At 36.0% G+C, this 21589-nt stretch overlaps 1 protein-coding gene across 1 annotated transcript in view; it reads right to left on the reverse strand.

Annotated features, from left to right (window-relative positions):
* Vps41 (VPS41 subunit of HOPS complex) overlaps positions 1–21589 on the reverse strand; it is a 169255-nt gene that overhangs the window by 133387 nt on the left and 14279 nt on the right. Inside the window, exon 3 of the mRNA XM_015490238.2 lies at positions 1248–1355. Coding sequence (XP_015345724.1) covers positions 1248–1355 — 108 coding nt within the window. The remainder of the gene's footprint in view (positions 1–1247; positions 1356–21589) is intronic.

Raw genomic sequence — 21589 nt, forward strand, 5'->3', positions numbered from 1 at the left:
GTGGGAGAGAGAGGCTTGTGGAAAGCCGGTGGTGGCAGTTGAGGCTCTGAGGGTTTTTCCTGAGAGGCTGTTTTGTTTGGCGTGTGTGGTTCTAAAAATAAAGTTAGTTTCTTTTGACAAGTGGCTCCTGATTGTGCCCAGCCAGACTGCGGCAGAACAAGGTGGTAGGAAAATGAATACGAAAGCCTGAAGGGCAAAAGGAGTCAACAGAGAGTGTAATGAAGACTACAGATGCTCAAGTTCTAGGTATCTACACCATGCAGAATGTGGCCTTAACAGAAGGGGATGAAATAGGAGGAGGTGAAAAACAATGGAATTAAATAAGGATGAAGAACTGAAAGTCCAGTCTTTAATGAGTGAATAACAGGAACAAGAAGTTGGGGGAAAGAAGCAAGGGGAAGGGGTAACCCCGTTGCTGTAGCCAAATGGCAGGCGCCTCAGAGGAGGTGATTTCTGGAGAAGAGAAAATCTAGTACACTATATAATGAATACAGGCTTATAAAATCTGAAGCACAAAGGAATTAGGTATGCAGCAAGCAGGAGAAGGAGACAACACTGCTGGTAACAGCAAAAAAGTAAGTAGATGGATCAGAGGTCAGGAGTTTCCTTGCAAAAAAAGACAAAGACCCATTCACAAACTCACAGGAAAAAACAAATGGTTGCAATACCATAGTATGCCCTATTCCAAGCAAAACAAAGACTGTTATGGTCTAAGAATAGGCTAAAGGTGCTCTCCAGTATCTAGTCTGAACTGAAAAAGTGGGTGGGAATTTTGTTATACCACGAATCCATATATAAGATATATTTATATGTTTGTATAATGTATAAAGAGCAATCGCTGGCATTTCTACTGATTCCTAAGACCTCCAATGGAAACTCTTCTTCTTTTATAAAAACACTGATAAAACAAAAGAATGAATATTCACCCTATTCCTACCCTTAATGTGTTCCTAATCTAATCTTTATGATTTCAGGAACTGACTGATGGAGTTCTCAAAATCATATAAAATCTTCACATCATTTTCTAAATTCTACTTGATACACCATTAGAATGTGTGTGTGTGTGTGTGTGTGTGTGTGTGTGTGTGTATATAAAATACCTAGGTGCTGGTTTTGTTGTCAGTGAAGAATAAGAGAGGAGGAGCAGCTGGGAGATACAATCACTGTGAAAAACCACCCCACAAACTTCAGGACTCCAAAGTGCAAACTACCAACACAAACAAGAATCCTCTGAAAGTGCACCTTACCTTATCATGGACTGTCATGCAGCTAGCTGCATCCTTCTGAAGAATTTCAGTTACCCCATTGGAAAGCCTTTCATACTTCAGTTTGGGTTCCTCTTCACTCTCTTCTTCCTACATAAAAAGCAGAGAAAAATGACAGCTGTTGCAGATTTGTTTGTTTTGAAGTTTTTCCTGGGTTTAGTGGCTTGTTCTTGCTTTGTAGGGGTGTGTGTAGTGGGGAGGGTGCAGGGGATATCCTGTTATCCTTTCTCTCCTCTGTGACTCATAGAGAGCCCACAGACTCATTTGCTTTCACACATCCATAGGCCTGAGCTACCATTTGAGTACAGATTGGAGTCACTATTTGTAGGGAAACCAATTTTACTCAAATTGTCATCTTGGTATTTAAGTTCTCAACTACTTGCTAACCACTGGAAGACAGGACTACCTCTGTGCCCTCCATATCCAATTCTGTGACCCCATACATCATTATCATAACAAAGAAGGAAGGAAAGAAGTGGAAGAGGTGGGAGAATAGAATCAGAAATAAAAGAAGGCAAGCAAGATAACAGTGCTAAAAATCAAAAAAAAAAAAAAAAAAAAAGAAACTCTCAACACACACTTCCTAAGGGCAAACAAGAGATAATCCCCTCACCCATTTTATCAATAATTACAACTACCCCTGAAGGTTAAGATCTTCATGTTCCTTTTGCCAACTGGGTGTATCAACTTCATCGCTAGAGTAAGTTCAAAAGCTGAAAACAGGAGTTACAGACTTAGAGTGATATTGTCACTTTCTATTTTCAAGCTTACTGTTTGGTACAGCATCATAAGATACTCTTCATCCTCATAGTTAAGGAATAAATTTAGTAATCAATATTGACTATAATGACCATGGATAATAAATCAAGGATAGCGGTAAAAATTATTACAATAATGATCCAGAAAAAAATTAATTTTACCTCAGTAATGACAAACAAAAAAAATGTTCACATATCAAAAACTATGACAGCATAAAGCCAAACTAAATAGAAATTCATGAAAGTAATCTATTCACTGATATTTACTTTGAAAATAACTGCAGAGTATTCATTATGCAGCTGCTATTAAAGTACCTTGAGATACATCAATGCTCCCACCCAGAATAACTACAAAGTCTTGATAAAATATATATTAACTGTTCCAGGAATCAAAAACCTACTGAGGCAACCTTGCCAGAAGAGTCAAGATTGTAGGGTGGTGGAGAAACCAGAGAGGTGAGCTGGAATTCTATAGACACCATCTTCCTGGAAACATTCACCAATTCTGGGTATAGGAAAAGGGTCTATGAACCCAAACTCTGGCAAGGAAAATAGCCACTGCTGGGGGTAGGAAAAGCAGCAAATCTTTTGGTGCTCATGCGATACATAGAAAAGTTTGGAGATTTGAGAGGCCATGATTCCAGTGGAAGAGAAGGGGAGAAAACTGAGATTGTTACATAGTCACTTTTCCCTATAAGACAACTTTTATTTTCTAAAGCTATATAGGGTGTGAAGCTAAAAAGCTAAACCATTTGCTTTGATGTACTAAGAAGACACGAATTAGAGGTCTGGAATCATCAGGAAATGGTCCTCATAAATACCACACACTCACTGTTGGAAATCCTGGTCCTTAGGGGACCTTAAAACTTAATAAAATATCCATGGAGCTCTGACTTACTTTAATCTCTGATTATAATCAGGGAACATAACTCCCAACATATCTACAGATGTATCTACAGACTAAAGGAAAGAGAGACTCCACTTTGATTTAAACACACACACACACACACACACAAACACACACACACACGCATGCCTCTACAGTTTTTCACTTTAAATTCCAAAGGTTCAATTACCAGGCATGCCACAAGACAGGACCAAATAACCAAAAATCAAGAAGAAAACACAATGTAAAAATAAACCCAAAAGGGCTAAAGTAGAGCACCTGCCCAACCAGTGAGGCACTGGGTTTGATCTTCAGTACCACATTACATAGAATTAAAGTTTAAAAAAAAAGAGAGAGAGAGAGATAATAAATAAATAAATAAATAAACCCAAGAGTAAGACCCAGATATTATAGTTAGCAGTAAAAGGGTATTTGTCATTGTATGTTCAAAACAAACAAAAACAAACCAGAAGAAATGAGAAAACTGATAAAAAGAAATTTTCAAAAACTGTAATCTCTAAAAAGAGAAATGAAAATTTTACAACTGAAATTAAGAGTCACTAACCAGTTTAATGGAAGTTTAGCAAATCAGAAAAGATTAGTGACACAGAAACATAAAAATAAAGCTCTTTTAGACAATAAATGTTTTAAAGGGTATGTTAAACCTTTTCGTTGTGTTCCATGGGTCACACATTCTTTAGTGCATTTTCCAACCACTTGTCCTTTCCTTTGGAAGTCCAGAGGACAAATGGATTTTTAAAAAGACACTATAAAAGAGACATGTGGAACACAACAAAAAATGTCTAATACTTTAAAAACATTTATTGTCTGAAAGAGTATATAATGCATGTAATTTGTCTAACATATTACATAATTAAGACTTTTAAAAAACATAATCATTTGATAATATACTTTTATTATAGTCTCAGAAGGATAAGGAAAAATGGCAAAGAGCAGGAGCAACACTTAAAAGATATATCAACTGAGAATATTCCAAATTGTTAAGATATACACCAACAAATTCAAGAGACTCTGCAACCCCAAACAGGATAAACATGAAAGAAATCACACCTAAAGCACATGATTAAAAAAAAAAAAAAAAAAAAAGATTAGGCAAAAGAAAAATGACTTCTAGAGTAATAACTGCTCTGCCTATTGAAGATTATGAGACAGAAATGACACCTTAGGGAGAAACTGCAAACTCCAATGCTCACAGAAATCCTTACCTCTGTGGCAAAGAACTGCAGTTTTACTTAGAAAGGGGTTAATTTGTTAAAAATTGGAAAGGATAGGTAATAAGCATCATGCTAAAAGTTTAAGATCAGCTATTTCATCCTCAAATGAAAGAAAGAAAGAAAGAAAGACAGAAAGAGGAAAAAACACTATAAAGTTAAGTGGAATTATCCCATGGACAGAGTTTCAGTAAAAAAAAAAAAACTGACTACCATAAGTTTTAATTTCCTCAAAACAGTGGATAGAGACAAAGCCGAAAACCAAATTCAGTTATAAATACTAAGTCAATGCCTTATATAACATACTACCCAGTCTCCTACAAAGATGACTCTATACACAACAAAAGCCTCTGTAATTGCCATGCTTACAACTATAAACAATTGACTGGTAAGAAATGTTTTAAAATTGCTTCTTTAGCAGATGCATTAGTTATCAATTACTGCATCACAACTTATGCCAAAACTTACTGATTTAAAACAGTAATAAATATGTATTCTTTTACAGTTTCTATGGGCAAGCAATTCAGCAGTGGCTTAGGTGGTTGGTCCTCTCAAGATCTGTCTAAAGGTTGCAGGCAAGACGTCAGCTGAGGCAACAATCACAGGAGGACCGGACTGAAGTTAGAGTATCTGTTTCCAAGATGGCTCACTTAAATGTCTGGCAAAATGGCACTGACTGTTAGAACAAGGCTTCTCAGCTCCTTGCTTACAGGCTTCTCAGTAGGTCTGCCTGAATGTCATCAGAACATGGCAGGCAGCTTCTATCCCAATGAGTGGACCCAAAGAACAAAATGAAAGTCTTGTGTTTGATATGACCTAGCTTCAGAGGGTATGTACTGTCATTTCTACACTATTCTATTGATCATATAGGTCAGCCATGATTCAGTATGAGAGGGAAGGACACAAGGACATGAATAACAGGAGCTGAAGATCACTGGGAGCTATCACAGAGTTTAGCTACAAGAACAGTAATCAAATGTTAAGAACAACAAACCTGTTTCAAAAAAGAAATCATTATTCCATGTGTTCTGATAAGCTGTCATAAATATAATACAAATATATATAAGCCAACAGTTGTTTATTTAGGAACAGATATACACAATCAAAGACAAAAGGGAAGTATTATAAACACAGTTATCCAAAGGATCTTCACATTTGATAAAAAGATACCCCATGATAATCTACACAACCCAAGTAGCTATCCCATTCCAAACTTCTGTTTTTAATATAAAATATGAAAGTGCTAATTAATCTAGTCTAAACCAACCTGAAAAAGGAAAATAACAAAAAGCAACAAATAAACACTTCTACTTATGTGTCTACAAGGAAGAAACAGAAATCATTACAAAGTTAACATTAAATGTGACACAGATGATGTGTGCATTCTGAAGCAAATGTGTTAAATACAAATTGAATCCTAAATGTTAGTCTTTATAATAAGGTGCCACATGTTGCTCAAGTCTGGACATCAAATGTGCATCCAATGTGAAAAGTTAATTCTAGCCTCTTGACTATTTTGCATAAAAGCACTCATCCACGGACCATTAGATAAAGTTACTGTAAATAAGGTTTGCCTGTCTTATTTATAAGTGAAAACTAAATAATTTCTCTCACATAAATATACAAAAATAAATACTTTCACGACACAGTTCACTGAAGCATTCTTGCAAGGTTTCAAAAACCATAAATAAAATGAAAACTCTAATATTAGGCACTTGATGTACCATTTCATGCTTTTCTGACAGGTATCTTTATGTTAAGTTAAAAGCAGGCTAAAGGTGAATTTTTAAAGTTTTTTTTTCCCTCCTTGCTGTAAACAAAGAAAACAAAGTGATTCAAAAATACAATTCACAGAGGTTATTCTGCTACACCACCCTATATACCACATTTTCAATAAAATAAAAATTTTAAATTAAGTAGATTTAATAGAGTTTCACTTTCATTTTTTTAAAAAAGTTTTAAACAGAAAGAAGGCCTTCATGCAGTTGAACTTCCATGGTAAACAACCCAGTGTTAATAAAAAGCAAATCAATAATTTTTGTTAAATTTTAATAATCTTACAAACCTACAAATAAAACCATCAACAGTCTGAGTTGAGATGACAGTTAACTGCGTTACTATGACAACCTAGTGGAAAAGAACAAGTCCTGACTTGCAGCTAAGCAAAGATATGAACAGAGTGACATTTACCCATACAAGAAAAATTTGCAGCTTTCCTTTAAAAAGAATCAATTCCTCAACTAACATGGATTTTTACTAAGTTTATAGCACTTTTAATTAAAGACAAATCCTTTAAACCTTCCTATGAAGTTCTAGAACACTATCTGAAAATAAATGTCATATCACTGTCACTCTTACTGAGTTTTGAACTTATAGGGGGGAAAATTACTTTGGAGGTTAACAAATTAAAACAATTAAAGATTTCTGTCTGAAAAACTGCTCAGCAATTTGTTACTGTTGTTAATTTGTTCCCACAGGGTAAATTTTCATGGAGGAAGTCTTGCTACATAACATGGACTTGTATATGAAAAAGAATACTGTATTTTGCTTTTCACCTAGTAATTTTAAGTTTGTGTGCCAAAAAAAGGTCTCTTTTCTTTTTTAGTGTTTATAACCAACGGATTCTACATTTTTCGTCTTGTTTTAATTTTACCAATACCTTTCTTTCACACATTAGTACAATTTACCGGACTTAATAACACTGTTCATAGTTCAAATAAAGACTTGAGTTTTACTTGTAAAAAACATATGGCATATGAAATCTAGAGGTTAAAACAAAGGTCATTACATTTTTTATTATTCCTATTTATGTAGAAATTAAATGTTTATTTCTGGATACTACTTTTTCAATAAAATTCAGTCATATTTTGACAAAATAAAATGATACAAATGCACTGAAGGAAAGAGTAAGATGTCCTACAAAGCCCACATTAAGACAGTGGAAACACCACCAGTCGAGCACCGCAAAGACAATTGGCAATCTCACTACACTGAGATGGCCTTTCCCAAACCAGCTTCCCCTTGGAGAAAGACCTCAGCTGAACCAGAAATTTTAATCAGATGAATAGTTTACTTGGTTTCATGTCATCAACTACATCTAACTAGGGGCAAATCCTTTTAATAAATATCCAATATTTTTAAAGCTAGATACAATAGGGAAACACTAACATCCTCAAAAGAAATTCTCATTGTTTAGGGGGGGAAAAAAAAGCACTCGTGCAGTTTGAACTTCCTCAGTAAAAGGGGGAAAAAAAAAAAAAAACCAAGTGTTAATAAAAAGCAAATCAATAATCAACCATGGGTATGAAGGTATAAAATAAAGGCTTTCTTCCTCTAGGACATTCTCTCTAGAACTGTAATTACCTTAAGGAGAATGAAATACTCAAAATTGGTAGTCAACCTTATAAGTTTAATATATAAAAATAGCCATCAAAATCCACTATCAGAACATTTGAATTTTAGAAAACTGGCATTTTAGCAGAATACAACAGTCATTAATATGGTATTATGTAAAAATGTGGATGTGTAAACCGATGTGATTCTGCAACTTGTATTTGGGGTAAAAAATGGGAGTTCATAACCCACTTGAATCAAATGTATGGAAGATGATATGTCATGAGCTTTGTAATGTTTTGAACAACCAATAAAAAAATAAATAAAAAAAAAAGAAAACTGGCATTTTAAAATATTCTCTTTACAAATTATTCACATCCCAAAAGCCCCATGACATACTAACATTTCTTTTCAGTTACTATTTGTTAGAGAAAACCAAAGAAGAACAGAAAAATAAAACCAGTTGGTGCAACATACAAATAAGAAAGTTTCTTAATGCATAGTTGAAATTAATGCTATATGTCAGTCAAAACACAATCTGAATCTTGAAAACACAACCAACAACACTGTAAACAACAGATCTAATCACTACCATAGGATATTATCAACAAAGGCAAATTAGACAAAAACTACACATTGGATATACATACACATTTAAAATTATAATGTTACCATTTAATGTATATGCATAATATAGGACATCTCCAAATATATCCCATAGTCAGAGAGGTTAAGATATCCATGGTGGGAGGGAAAAAAAAAAGGTAAAAATGATCCATGACTGGGGAAGAGGGGTGCAAGATGCGGAAAACAACACTGAAGGTCAGGTTCAAAATAATTTGAGGACTAATGACTTCAACTAGTTTTTCATTGTCTAAATCACCACCCACCACCAAACACAAAGAATGAATGCTTCTTCCTTAAAGGGGCAATTGTGACTATTAATTATTGTATGCTATAGTTCTATTACAGAAAGGACATTTTATTTATACAAAAAGATGAGTATCTGCTAGGAAAGACAGCTTTATAAATCCTTCTAAAGTGTCAAAACATATCAAGAAAACTACATAAACAAGCTGAAAGAGTAACTTTTGGTTTCCATTAATAACACAAGGTATTATAGCTGCCTCAATGACCAAACTTTTTAGGAAAGTGACATGGAGATAATAGAACTCATCTACAATCAAACAACTGTGGTCAAAGCTCCCAGGATACCATTCCATCAGACTGCTGACAGATAAGCAATTACATTCTTATATGAATGTAAATTATGTTGTTAAACTTTCAACTTTCAAACAATATTGCTATTATGGAAAAACATATTATTAAGAAAGTAGCTAAATTAGCTGATAAATGTAATCTGAATGGCACAAGTCTACTTTTTCCAATAGAAAATTCACCATGAATTTACTTATATCTACATATTATTTTTTAAAGTGTAAAATACATATGTCTAAATGGTTCTCAACTGGAGGTGATTCTGTCCCCCAGAACATTTACATTGCTTATTTGACAACATCCAGAGTTATTTTTGTTGTCACAACTGGGTGGGGGGGGTGGAGAAAAGGTGCAACGAATGGAGGTCAATTATGAAGCTAAACAACCTATGACACACAAGACCCAGAATACAAAATTATCCAGCCCAAAGGCCAATAGTGCTAAAATTAGAAACTTTGAGTTAAATAAACTTCACAAAATATTACACAGACATTAAAACTTATTTCCAAGGATAATTTAATAGCAAAGGGAAGAGTTTTCATAATGTCTTGTTAGGTGAAAAATAGGTCACAAACCTGTTTTGCATAATCCAAATTCTACTAAAGAAATCTATGTGTATACATGCAGGAAATTAGAATAATAAACACCAAAACAGTAACCTCTCTATGCTTCAGGTTCTTTACCTGTAGAACAGGGATGATAATAATAGGACACACATCACAGGGACCATTAAAGGAGACAGAGGGGACAACAACAAATAAAAATTCACTATTCTGAGCTATAGCCAATATTTCCTAAATTTTCTAAAACAAATACATCATATGTGTTATAAAAATAAATGCTTCTACTTTCAAAGGTATTTTTCAACATCTTCTTCAAAACTTTTTATTGGGTGAACTATGATTCTTATCTCTCAGAGCTGCTTTCCTTACCATAACACTTGGACCCGAAAAGTGAGAAAAAGTTGAGCCTGTAATAATTGAAGAGCTCTACTTAAGATTCACAAGATATGCAGTCTTCATAAACCCTAGTCTCTCCTTTGCCCTGTAGTATCAGAATTTCATGTTCAATTCAAGGAGGAAAAAATAAGGTGAAGGTTCCCATGCCCTAAGCCACATACCATAAACAAGATCAACTCTCATCATTTATTTTATATTGGGAAAGCGATAAGAATATATAGAGGAGGGAAAAAAAAATCAGAAAAGCAAATAAGCTTTTCATTTCCTTCCAGCCATATGGAATAACCTCACGAATCTTCAAGATATGCCATTCAGGTGGACAATTTCCGCCACTAAAGCCAACATAACCCTCTTTTCCTTTCTTCCCAATATCCCTTGGTGATCACAAGATCCTTAGAAGCAGGGTTTATGCCTTTTCATTGTTCTGAACTTCACCTAACAAAACTGTGGGTACCTAATAAAGACCAGTGAAAACAAACGTCTGTTGTAACAGCACAGTGAGTTTAGTAAGCAGCTTTTTTCTAAGACATTCTCATTTAGATTTCCACACTCCAAATCAGAGACTGTCAACCAAAGGAACTGCAAGAAGAGGGGTGAGAAGGTGGAGGCACCAAACAGAAGCAGGTGGCTATTCTAAGGGTAATGTAAATTGGAACTATAGATAAATTTACAAAAATGAAACTCTAGCATCTTCCAGTAGAAGAAGCAAATAGAAGTCCTGCAAACTCAAACTTCAGGAAAAAAAGTTACATTTATTTCTAATCTGTAAAATGTTATATGAAAAAGAAAAATATTAGAGTTCTTGAAATTATTTAGAGGAGATTTAAATACTTCTCAAGCAAGTCTGACTGCACATTCCATATATCAAGTGCAAAGAAGTACCTTGTTAGACACTCCCACCAAAGTCTTCTAGAATTTCTCAGTACTTTTCATGAAGAAACAGAAATAGGCAAAAACTTACAATAGCGATAAAAATTAAAGCACTGCCAAACAAATCAAGGAGAAAGTGATGCATTTGTTGAGTGTGAATTCATTGCACACTCTGATTTGTTTTAAGAAAACAAACTACATGAACAAAAGACAGCTGCTTTCTAGCCAACCTACCAACCCTCTGTGTCTACACTTGGAGCCTGCTCAATTCTACCAGAAGACACCCATTCTACCCTTTAAGGCCTATTCTCCAGGAAGTAGGAACTATGCCTGCAGCCTCTGCCCCCTTTATCTCCATACCCTGGTACCTTTTAGCCCTGACCACCACTTTTCTACAACTTTCTTCATCAATTAGAGACTGTAAACCCTACACGAACTGGACACTGCATTATCTATGGCCTAGGTTTCCAATCTTAAGAGCTTCAAAATTAATGGAACTCTGATGGCAGTAAGGTGGGCACTGCAGAGATAATAAAGGTAAAAGCAAAAGTAAATTAATAAACCAGATAACAGAAACATTAGTAAGTCTCCAAGCATTAGTACTTGCTATAATTTGGATCCTGAATGTTCCCCAAAGGCCATGTGGCTTGGTTGCCAATCTGTGGTGCTTTAGGAGTTTGTGGAACCTTTTAGAGAGAGGACTAACGGAAGGAAGTTAGATCACTGGGAGTGTACCTTTAAAGGGGATATTGTCACCCTGGCCCCTTCTCGTCCCCCTCTCTATGCTTCCAGCTGCCATGAGATGAACAAGCTCACTCTGCCACATGCTCCCACTATGATATACTATGCCATCACAGGCACAAAAGCAACAGAGTTGAGCAATCATGGGCTGAAACCTGTGAAATCATGAGCCAAAATAAAATGTTCCTGCTTACAAACTGATTATCTCGAGTATTTTGTCACAGTAATAGAAATTTGACTAACAGTACTTTTTCAAATCAAATCAAGTAAGATAATCACAGAATGAACTGAGAAAAATGACAGTCATCAGAGTACTACCTGTCTCCTACAGTAAGGAACCTGCCCAGACTGTGTTAGATAACAGTTCTATTAAAAACCTTCAAAGAACACAAAATCTCTAAGTTACTTAAACTGTCCCATAACAGGGTCATATAAAAACTTCTCAATTCATTTTGGAAAATTTGGTATAACCCTAATATCACAACTCTTGGAGTACACCAAAGGAAAGAAGCACACATTTCCTGAACACTTATAGTTCAATCATCTCATGTAAAAATTTAAATGTAAATGCTTTACATAGACTCTCACAAAAATAAAACTGAACCTATATTAATAGGAAACATTTAAGATCAAGTATTGTAGAAATGAAAACACTAGATATTAAACTATCTGACATTATCATTTGATAGTTCAAAAAACAAAAATCATAAGGCAACGTGACAGAGACTCAGGCAACATTTATAAACACTTTCAGAAACACTTGCTTCTGAAAAAAAAACAAGCTTTTAATAAGTTAAAAAAAAAAGGTTTCCTTCTCAAAGAGCCTAGAATTAAGAGCTGGGAATGCAATTTGAAATCAAAAGCCAACAAGATATGATACTTAATGAAGTAAGAGAAAGCATTCCCATCATCCACAGAAAACAACCCAGAGGTGCCAACTATCACTTTCACTTCTTTCAAAACCAATTTAGAAATTTTAGCCACGTCAAAAGACAAGAAAACAGAAAAGATAATAAATAGATCACTGTTGTATGGTCTTATTTGAAGATGATATGAGTAATGAAAGAACAAAACACAGTTCTGCCAAGACAGCTACCCTGAGCTTCGAGCTTCCTCCCCGCAAATCAGCCCTGAAGACAGGATAAAAATGATAACAAAGAGATTTCAAACTCCACACCCCCAAGTGAGAAACTCTGAAGGTAAATGAAACCACCCAGAAAGAGGAACAGGGAGCCTGCATCCAGGGAAAAGGCGGCAGTGGGGGCCGGGTGCAAGGTCAGCTGGCTAGATGCTGTGCTTACCTTTCCACAAGTTTCTCGGGGAGGTTCTGCTGCTTCATTCACTAGCACAATGGGCAGCAGCACCCAGCTCTCACAAGAGGTGAGAATGACCAGCTACATTCACTCCTCCAGCTTCTATTCTGACTTCTTCCTAGGGCTACTGCCCCATGAAGTACTGCAAAGGGCACTTCACCAGAGCTCAAGAAGAGTCATTGCCCAGATTCCTATGCTGAAACACATTTTTCAAGAAAGCGTTCAAAATAATAGGAAAAAAATCAGGAGACGTTGTAATAGAGATAAGAAATAAGGAATATCAAATATTTTGATAAAGTTCACTAATGTCATTTTTTTAAAAAGAAAGAGGAAGGGAAAAGGGGTGAAAAGCAGAGATAGGCAAAGAAGGAAGCAAAAATTATTCAAATGCCTACTTAGATAGTAAAAAATTAAATGAGGTGAATAACTAAGTACCAGTCATAAAATTAACTCAGATAATGTTTTCCTATGCCACATGCAATTTGTACCACATGCAGCCTATATATACTAAGCTAGTTACTTAAAGCCTGAGTTACCTCACTTTTTATGAAAAGGAAAATAATATGTATTTCTGGGAATTGCTATAAGAATTAAATGTAACAAATGTTCACAAAGCACAAAGCACAGTGTCTGGTAATATTCACTGAATGTCAGTTCCCCAAAATATTACTATTATATGTGTTATAGACCAAAGTTTAAACTGCAGAACTCATATCCTTCCTTCTAAACTGATTTCCTATCACACTACGAGAACACAAAATTGAACAAACAGTAACACATCTAATCTAATTACCTCTTTGTTTTAAACTTCTTACAAAAAATGAAGACATGTTGCCTTTGATTCTATTGCATCATTAAAAAGAATGTTTTCAGCTCAAGTGTAGCTCAGAGATAAAGTGCTTGCCTAGAATGTACAAAACCCTGGTTTCCATCCCTAGCACCAATAAGTAAATAAAGTTTTCAAACATATCTAAGTGTGAACCTTGTTATAAGCAAGGGGAAAGAGACTATTACACTAGTCTATTTACTAAGCCTGGAGCCTATCTTGGACTCTTGCAAAGACTAAAAATAGTCTTAGACAAAATGCCTCAAAACTACCCGATCCCTGGTTAAGGAAAAAATGACCACAGACTAAAACCTTAAGCTCTATCAGAAGTTTCCTCACTCCTGTCTTTCTGTGATACTATTCTGAGAGATTTATTTAATCCACTGAGGTCTTTGAAGAAAACAGTCATATTTTAATGCAAGAAATGAGATGACACAGATGTCTGGGAATATCTGTCTTTAAAGCCACTTGCACTAAAAACCAAACAGCTCATGGAAGAAAAGAGTCCTCCATGCTATTTAGATGTGTACAGGATTTCTTGAACCTGTAGAGAATGTCTTAAAACATCTACAGCGCAGAATCAGACACTAATTGTCAGTGAGATCATCATTTAAACAACATCAATAAATAGTCATCAGAAAAGACATGCATGTTTTTATAAATATAGCTCCCCCACAAGGTTACCAGTTTCATTACAATCATTTTCTCTTGTTTTCCTTTGCTTTGATATATTTGACTTCCCAAATTCTAAGAAATAAAGCCAAATGAAAGTGCTAAGAGGACAAGGTCAGCCAATCAAATTACTTACTGCATTGGATTCCTATTACTGACCACAAACTTAGTGGCTTGAAAAAACACAAATTTGTTATCTTACAATTCTGCAGTTGCTGGTCTAACAAGACCACCTGAGGCTAACATCAGGATGTCAGCTATGTAATACTCCTCCAGAAGCTTTAGAAGAGAAACCATTTCTTACCTTTTCCAGGTTCTGGAAGGCCACCTGCCCACCTTGGCCTTGGCTATGGACCCTCCCTCCACCTTCAAAGCCAACAAAGGCAGGCCAGGTCTTCCCACATCATATGAACTGTTCTCCTGTTTCTCTCTATCATCTGTAAAGATCCTCACTGTTACCCTGAGGATTATCTTGCCCAGATAATCCAGGACAATCTATCTTAAGAGTTACCTGACAGCAACCTTACTTCCTCCTTGCCTTGGAACATGCCATATTCACAGGTTCCAAAGGTAAGAACACAGATATCATTGGAGATTCATAATTATACCTGTTACTAATGACATGAGGATTAGGGGGGCTAAAATTGGTAGGTTATTGTGTTAGATGCCCAAAGCCAAATCTAAAGGTAAAAGACAGTTCTCATTTGCTGGTTCCTAATTAAAGCATGGTTCTTTTGAGGACACAGTCTGTAGTCAAACAATTATCAATCTGAATCAGACCTGTTTGAAAAAAAGACCTCTCAAAGTTCCAGTTTCACCATCTTCAAAATAAGGACACAACTGTATCTTATCAGAGAAGCCCTAACCACTGAAGATAAAACTGTAACTTCTCAACCTACTCCATATACCACTTAATCAATTTTATTTCTTTTAGTCTACAATATGTATTACCACCTCATCTATCTGTAAAATATTTTTGCTTACTATCTACTTTCCTTATCAAATACTAATGTACCATAGTATCCTAGTGTTAAGAATATTTGTTGAATAAATCAAAGGATCAATCTTATATTGTCTAAAATAATTTTTCTCCCAGGCAGTGAAATTATGAATTTTGTTCAAAGGTCTATCACAGAGGGAAACATTCACCTTTCAATCTCTAACAAATGACAGAAATACAGATTCAAAAAATCTTACAACCAGAAAGTTTCTACCAAGTTTCCAAATGGATAATTTTTATAATATATTCTTCAAAGGGAATGTTTATCCATGCCTGAATGATGCAATAAGCAGCAGAACCTGTTAATATTAATAGCTCATTAAATAAAAGAGCAAGTTTTTAATCTGAGAGCTATCTGGAAGGCTATAACATTATAACCCCATGCTCCATTTTTCTCAGCAATCGATCTCATAATAGGGTACATTACCATTTTAGTTGCTATAAATTTGTTTATTAAAATTAATACATGTAAAGAATCAATTTAAGTTTCAATAAATGATTCATAATGTTCTACCCACCAGGTGAGATAAATAAATTATTTTTGTGTGATGCACTTTCTGATTAAAAAAGCTCTCTCTTGATTTCTCACAATGGCTGATTTTTATTTTAACAAAACTGATAAAGGATTCTCCTAGTGGCTGATGTACCTAGAAGCTGCATTTTATTTTAAACTTAATTTTTCATTCAACAGAAATAGCACCTGGGTTTATTTTAATAGCTTCAGCTGTCAGTCCATTTGGTTTTAGTAAAATTTATATACTGAACACATTCATGGCCTCCAAACTGTGGTATTTGGAAGAACCAAACCAGATCTAAATAGAAATCTGTTAAGGAGGTTATTAATAAGGATAACAAAAATTATAAAGATAGAGTGGTACTAATTAACTGTTTTGTTATTACAAGCCTTTGCCCAGGGGCTGGGTAATGCAACATATGTACGTGAATTTTTGCTTCAATGGAACCTATCATAGACATTATAAGCCTTAGTTTAGCCATCCATTTGCATTCAAGAATCATAAAAGGTCCCTGGAATCCTTACCTGGTACAATGTGGATCTCAAACACTTCAGTGTCCATCTGGAACTCTTCTCTCTCCTTGCCTTCCTCTCTTTAGCCTAATATTGTTTCTCCTTTTCATCCTTCCCTTTGCTGGTCAAGCATAACCTTGAAAGGTTAGGCTAACAATCTGATGCTTCTACAACAAAGTTGTTTGTACAACACACTAAATTCTTCTAAGATGGGACATACTTCTAAAATATATAATGTACCAAGAAGTCATTCAAAGTAATCAGGATTTTTTTAAATACATATATCCATGAAGCAGCGATGCTTTAGTTTCAGACTCTATGACTGACGTATCATACAGGTCACTATGTTCCATAAATAGAAAAGATCCTTCAGGCAACGATGACATTTCCATATTATTGGTGCCTCAATGTTCTCTCCTCGTACTACTGATTCTACTCAGAAATAAATCTGTTAAGTCACGACAATTTTGGAACTGATGATTACTTTAGCATAACGAGCTTCTCCTGTCAAATATACTATCTGATAGCATCTTGATTCATATTAAGTAAGATAATTTATGTAAAGCACCCAGTACAACACGTGGCACACAGTAAATGCTCCACAATACTTCATTTTATACATAGACAGGAGTTCCAGGGTTTTAATCCTGTCCAAGTCTATGAAGGTACACAGATAGTCTGGAATAAAATTACAGAATCACAGTGAAGTCAGTAAGCCTCCTATAACTAGAGGTTAGGAGCCCGGGCTTTGGATTAAGACTGCTAGATTCGAATCCACTTACCAGCCAGGGACTTTCAGCAAGTTAACACTATAAGTCTGTTTCTTCATCTGTATCTTGGTCTGTTTTGTGCTGCTGTTAGCAGAATATCAGACTTGGTAATTTGTACACAAAGTTTATTTGGCTCCCAGTTCTGGAGCCTGGGAAGTCCAAGATAGAGGGGCTGCATCTGCTGTGGGCCTTCTTTTTTTAAAATTTTATTTATTTTATTTAGGTATATATGCTACTGTGGGCCTTCTTGATGCACCATAACACATGACAGAAGGCATCACATGGCAAGCACCCAAACAAGAGACAACAAGAGAGGATCTGAACAAAATTTTACCACACATCCTCTCTCTGCAATGACATATCCATTCAAGAGGGCACAGCCCTTACAACGTTAACGACCTCTTAAAGGTCTTACCTATCAACACTGTGCACAGGGGATTAAGTTTCCAACACATGAACTTTGGGGACCACATTCAAACCACAGCAATCTGTAATACAAAAGCAATCATCAAGGCCAACTCACAGGGCTGATTAATACACCTAGAATCTACCAAAGGGCCAAGCACTATTTTCTACACGAAATACATGATCATTTTTGTAATGATCATCATTATCAGAAAAGGCTCCCAACATATTACCCCTTCCACTACATCATCTCTTCTCCAAATAGGGCTCAAAAAGTGCCTCTACAAGCAGTGACTTATAGGCTTTTAAAGTAAAATAAAATTCCATAAATTAGTTTGCTCACTTCCTTTTGTTTGAAAATATATTTAATATGAGAGCATCTAATTTGTTTCAGCATGAGCAAAACCATTATAAAAAAAAAGATACCAATGGATTAAAAAGTACCACTTTTAAAGATGAATAATCTACATGTTGAGAAATCAGTCTTTAAGTTTAAAATTTGGGCTGAGAATATATTTTTCCTTTAACTGCCTAATATTAGATTCAGTTCCCTACAACACAGCTGAGCTGGATATTTGGAATCTTCTTGACTCTTCGATCTAGCTCACCTTTCACACACCATCCTAAACTTCCTATTGACTGAACTTGAGAAGTAGCTCCTTGAAGGCAGCTCCTCTTTGTCTTCTGCTACCTTTTTGCCCAGGCCCTGCACACTCCTACCTCTTACGGGGACTTCCATGAGAACCACCCAAATGGTCTTCCTGCCATGGTCTCTCCTTCTAGGTCACCTGTTACCAGCCTTCATCTCTCCCCAAAAACCAAGCCTTTGGATAGCTCCCTGATATCCACAGAACCAAGTCCACACTGCCAGATTTGATCCATTAGGAGCTTTCAAATCTTACCTTCATATATTCTACCAGACTCATTTCCATCTTCCTCCTACATTCCCGGCACACTGAGTGCCTCATGGTTGGCAAATATACATACAATGGCACAACACTGTCTCTGCAAATACTTTTCCTCCTTCCTGAAGACTCCTGCCCTGACTCATCTTCCAAGTTTCCCAGCATATTCACTCTTAAATATTCCAACTAAAACCATTCCTGAATATCCATCCACTCCTCTCTGCTCTTGTCTTGTCCCACTAACAGCAATCATCCCTAAGTATTAAAAAGATCTTAGTGCTTCAATATGGAAAAGAAATCCTTTTAAAGATAATATGCTTCTCTGTTATGCTGTTCAAAAACGAAACACTATCTAAGAAATTGGCTCATATCAAGATGGAAGAAACAGTACACCGTCTAACATTCAAAAAAGCCTAGATAGGAGGACTTGTTTAGTTATCCTACAAAATTTGCCACAACTAATTAAAGTATTAAGATAAATGTAGGAACCTTAACTATGGAGTATCTTAAGTGACATGCTTAGCTATCATGTTTATAATACAGTTCTGAATTTCTCCTTTAACTGCAAAGTGCAAGTTAAAATTCTTAAATTTTTATATGCAGACATATACACATTTTCATTACATTAATTACACTACTCTTAGCAATTTCATTTCATTTGGTTGGAGTTTTCAAGATTAATGAAAATCATATGGACAATTTGGGACAGAAAATACTTCTCAGACATACATTAAAATGAGAACTTTAGATAAATCTAAAACAATGGTCTTCCTAATATAAAAGCCCAGTTTATATAAAATGCATCAGTTCATAAAATGATAAACAAATTGTTAAAACACATGGTTGAAAACACTACACATTACTGCTCTCAGAACTGAAAATTATCCAAGTACTTGAATAAGAAAGAAGTATATAGAGGAAATGCCTGTCCTAAAAGTTATAAAACATGTTGGAAAGGAGAGAGAGAGAGAAAGGAATAGAGAAGGATTCTTTGGCAGATTAACTGGTATCTTAAAAATATCACCTCTGGAAGTGGAAAGTGGTTTAAACTAAGTAAAGAAACCTAAGATAATTTCTCCCACAGTTCAGCCACAAACAGACTTACTAAATGTATAAAGTCTGAACTTGGTTTAATTTCTTTCCACAGTTGGGTCAACTCTCATTTCTTAACTTCCTAGTTTTTTTTGTCCATTTCTATTCTGAGTTTTTTTAATTTCAGATTTAAGGTCAATGATCATATTTTGAAATGCCTGTTTAATGAGACTCAACTGTTTTAAAGGGGAACACATTACTGCTTTATGCTGCATAAAAAAGCTGTATTCTCACTTTGCCTTCTTCCTATAAGAACTTCAAATGGATGTTACCTACCATTTCAGTTCATTTTCAAAGTCTCGGGTGTTCCTAGACAGCAACAACAGATGCCCCTGAGAAGGGGATGAGGCTTCAGGGTGGTTTACTAGTTTTCTGAGTTACGTAGATACAATGAAGTGTTTCTTTTAAATAAATGGAACTTTCGTTTTTTGTGGGAGTAGAGTAGATAGTTCTGATCTTAGGATACTCTATCTGTAGTCACCCTTAATTCTCTCTGCTTTGTCCTTTTCCTTAACTACCAAGCCTCTAAGGAACACCTCCTCCATCTCTCCCAGAATTAGCACCATCCCGCACTTAGTTCCAAGCACTTTCAAGGCCTTTCCTTCAAATTTCCACATACACCACATCTCAGATCTCCAATGTTTTGTGACATTTTCCCACTCAGAGAGAGAGAAAGAGAGAGAATTTTTAATATTTTTATTTTTCAGTTTTCAGTGGACACAACATCTTTATTTTATTTTATGTGGTGCTGAGGATCGAACCCAGCACCCCTTGCATGCCAGGCGAGTGTGTTACCGCTTGAGCCACATCCCCAGCCCACTAAGGGTGATTTTTATCTGTATTCTGCCACCACTGGGTGCTCAGCTGCACTCTGCGCTTCTACCCCATTTCCACCTGACTCTCAACTCCAGCATCAACTCCAGAGCTGGCTCTGCTGGTTTCCTGGGGTTTATTCCCTCACTTGTATTAAAATCTGTAACACTCCCTATTTCCTAATTATACTAGAGGCCTGACTTACATGTACTCTTATTTGTTCTTGTTGATTCATTTCATATCTGTAGAACATGTGGCAAGATTTAGATTTGGGTTCCTGCCATCATTCTCATAACCTATGAAATCAAATTCCTGGACAGATCCCAAATACCGGATGATTCTATACCAATGGTTCTGAGAACACAAGGTTGGTTGTTAGTTACAGATTTCCAAATCTAAAAACGGTAATCTGAAAAGTTTTCAGTACTTTCAGTAATTAATAATGCTATACCCTATCTATAAGCACACTCAGAAATACCTTATCTGCAGCCCCACAGAAACAGAAATCCTACATAATGTTAAGAACTGTGGCTAGAAAATGGTATAATATATATGACGTTTTCTAGAAATTAAGCATAAGCCCACATTTTCCCTGAAAATGCAAACAAAACTCATATAAAAACAATATGCAACAAAAATCCCAATTTAATAAACAATTGCAGCTACAGTCACGTCAGTGTGAATTTCCAGCAGGTCAGCACAGATGCTTTTTCATTTCCCTAAACTAAATGAAATATTGAAAGGAAAAAAAATACTATATTTAAAAATAATGTATTAGTCCACCTATAAAATTGATACGCTAATTAATTTGTATTGTGTTTAAACTTACTTCTTATGCATATTTTTGAAAAGGAAGGATTTTTTTAAAACTCTCACTTTTTAAAAAGAATGACTTTATTCTCAAGATATAATCTTTAACATAACTCCTTCATAGTTTCCTTTTTTATTTTAAGAAATTAACTATTGAAGAAGGAAGATGGCGTCGAGGGGAGTGCATTGCCCCCGTGAGCTGCTTCACTGTGTGGGAGTATGACAAGTCAGGACGGCTAAAGGATATCTTGTTAGGAATTTCCAGCAATAGTGGGGTGCTCCGGAACCTGGAGGAAGGATTTCCATCGCACGAGGATCGGCTACGGGGACTCAAACGCGAGAGGTTTGTCGCACGGAGGATAACACTGCTTATTCAGCAAATCGCCCCGCGGCTAGAGTCTGCAGCGCGCGCTGGGAAACGAGGAGATAGCGACGCAGGGATACAGCGCTGCAGTTTCTGCCAGCCGTGCAAGCACCGTACTCAGGGCTGAATTCTGGGTTCGAGACGGGGGAAGGAAGCGGTCCATCTCGGTTCTCCACACCGGTCAGACCACAGAGGAGGCCAGCAGCCACCATGTTGGAAAGCTGACGTCACCATCCCTGTTTGCGACTGACCGCAGCTCATTCAGCCATAGAACAGGTAATTTCAGGCTGCAATTCGCCTGCGGCTTGCAGACAGATTGCTAGGGTTCAG

The sequence above is a fragment of the Marmota marmota genome, unplaced genomic scaffold, assembly GCF_001458135.2.
Source record: "Marmota marmota marmota unplaced genomic scaffold, marMar, whole genome shotgun sequence".
NCBI classification, from domain to species: Eukaryota; Metazoa; Chordata; class Mammalia; order Rodentia; family Sciuridae; genus Marmota; species Marmota marmota.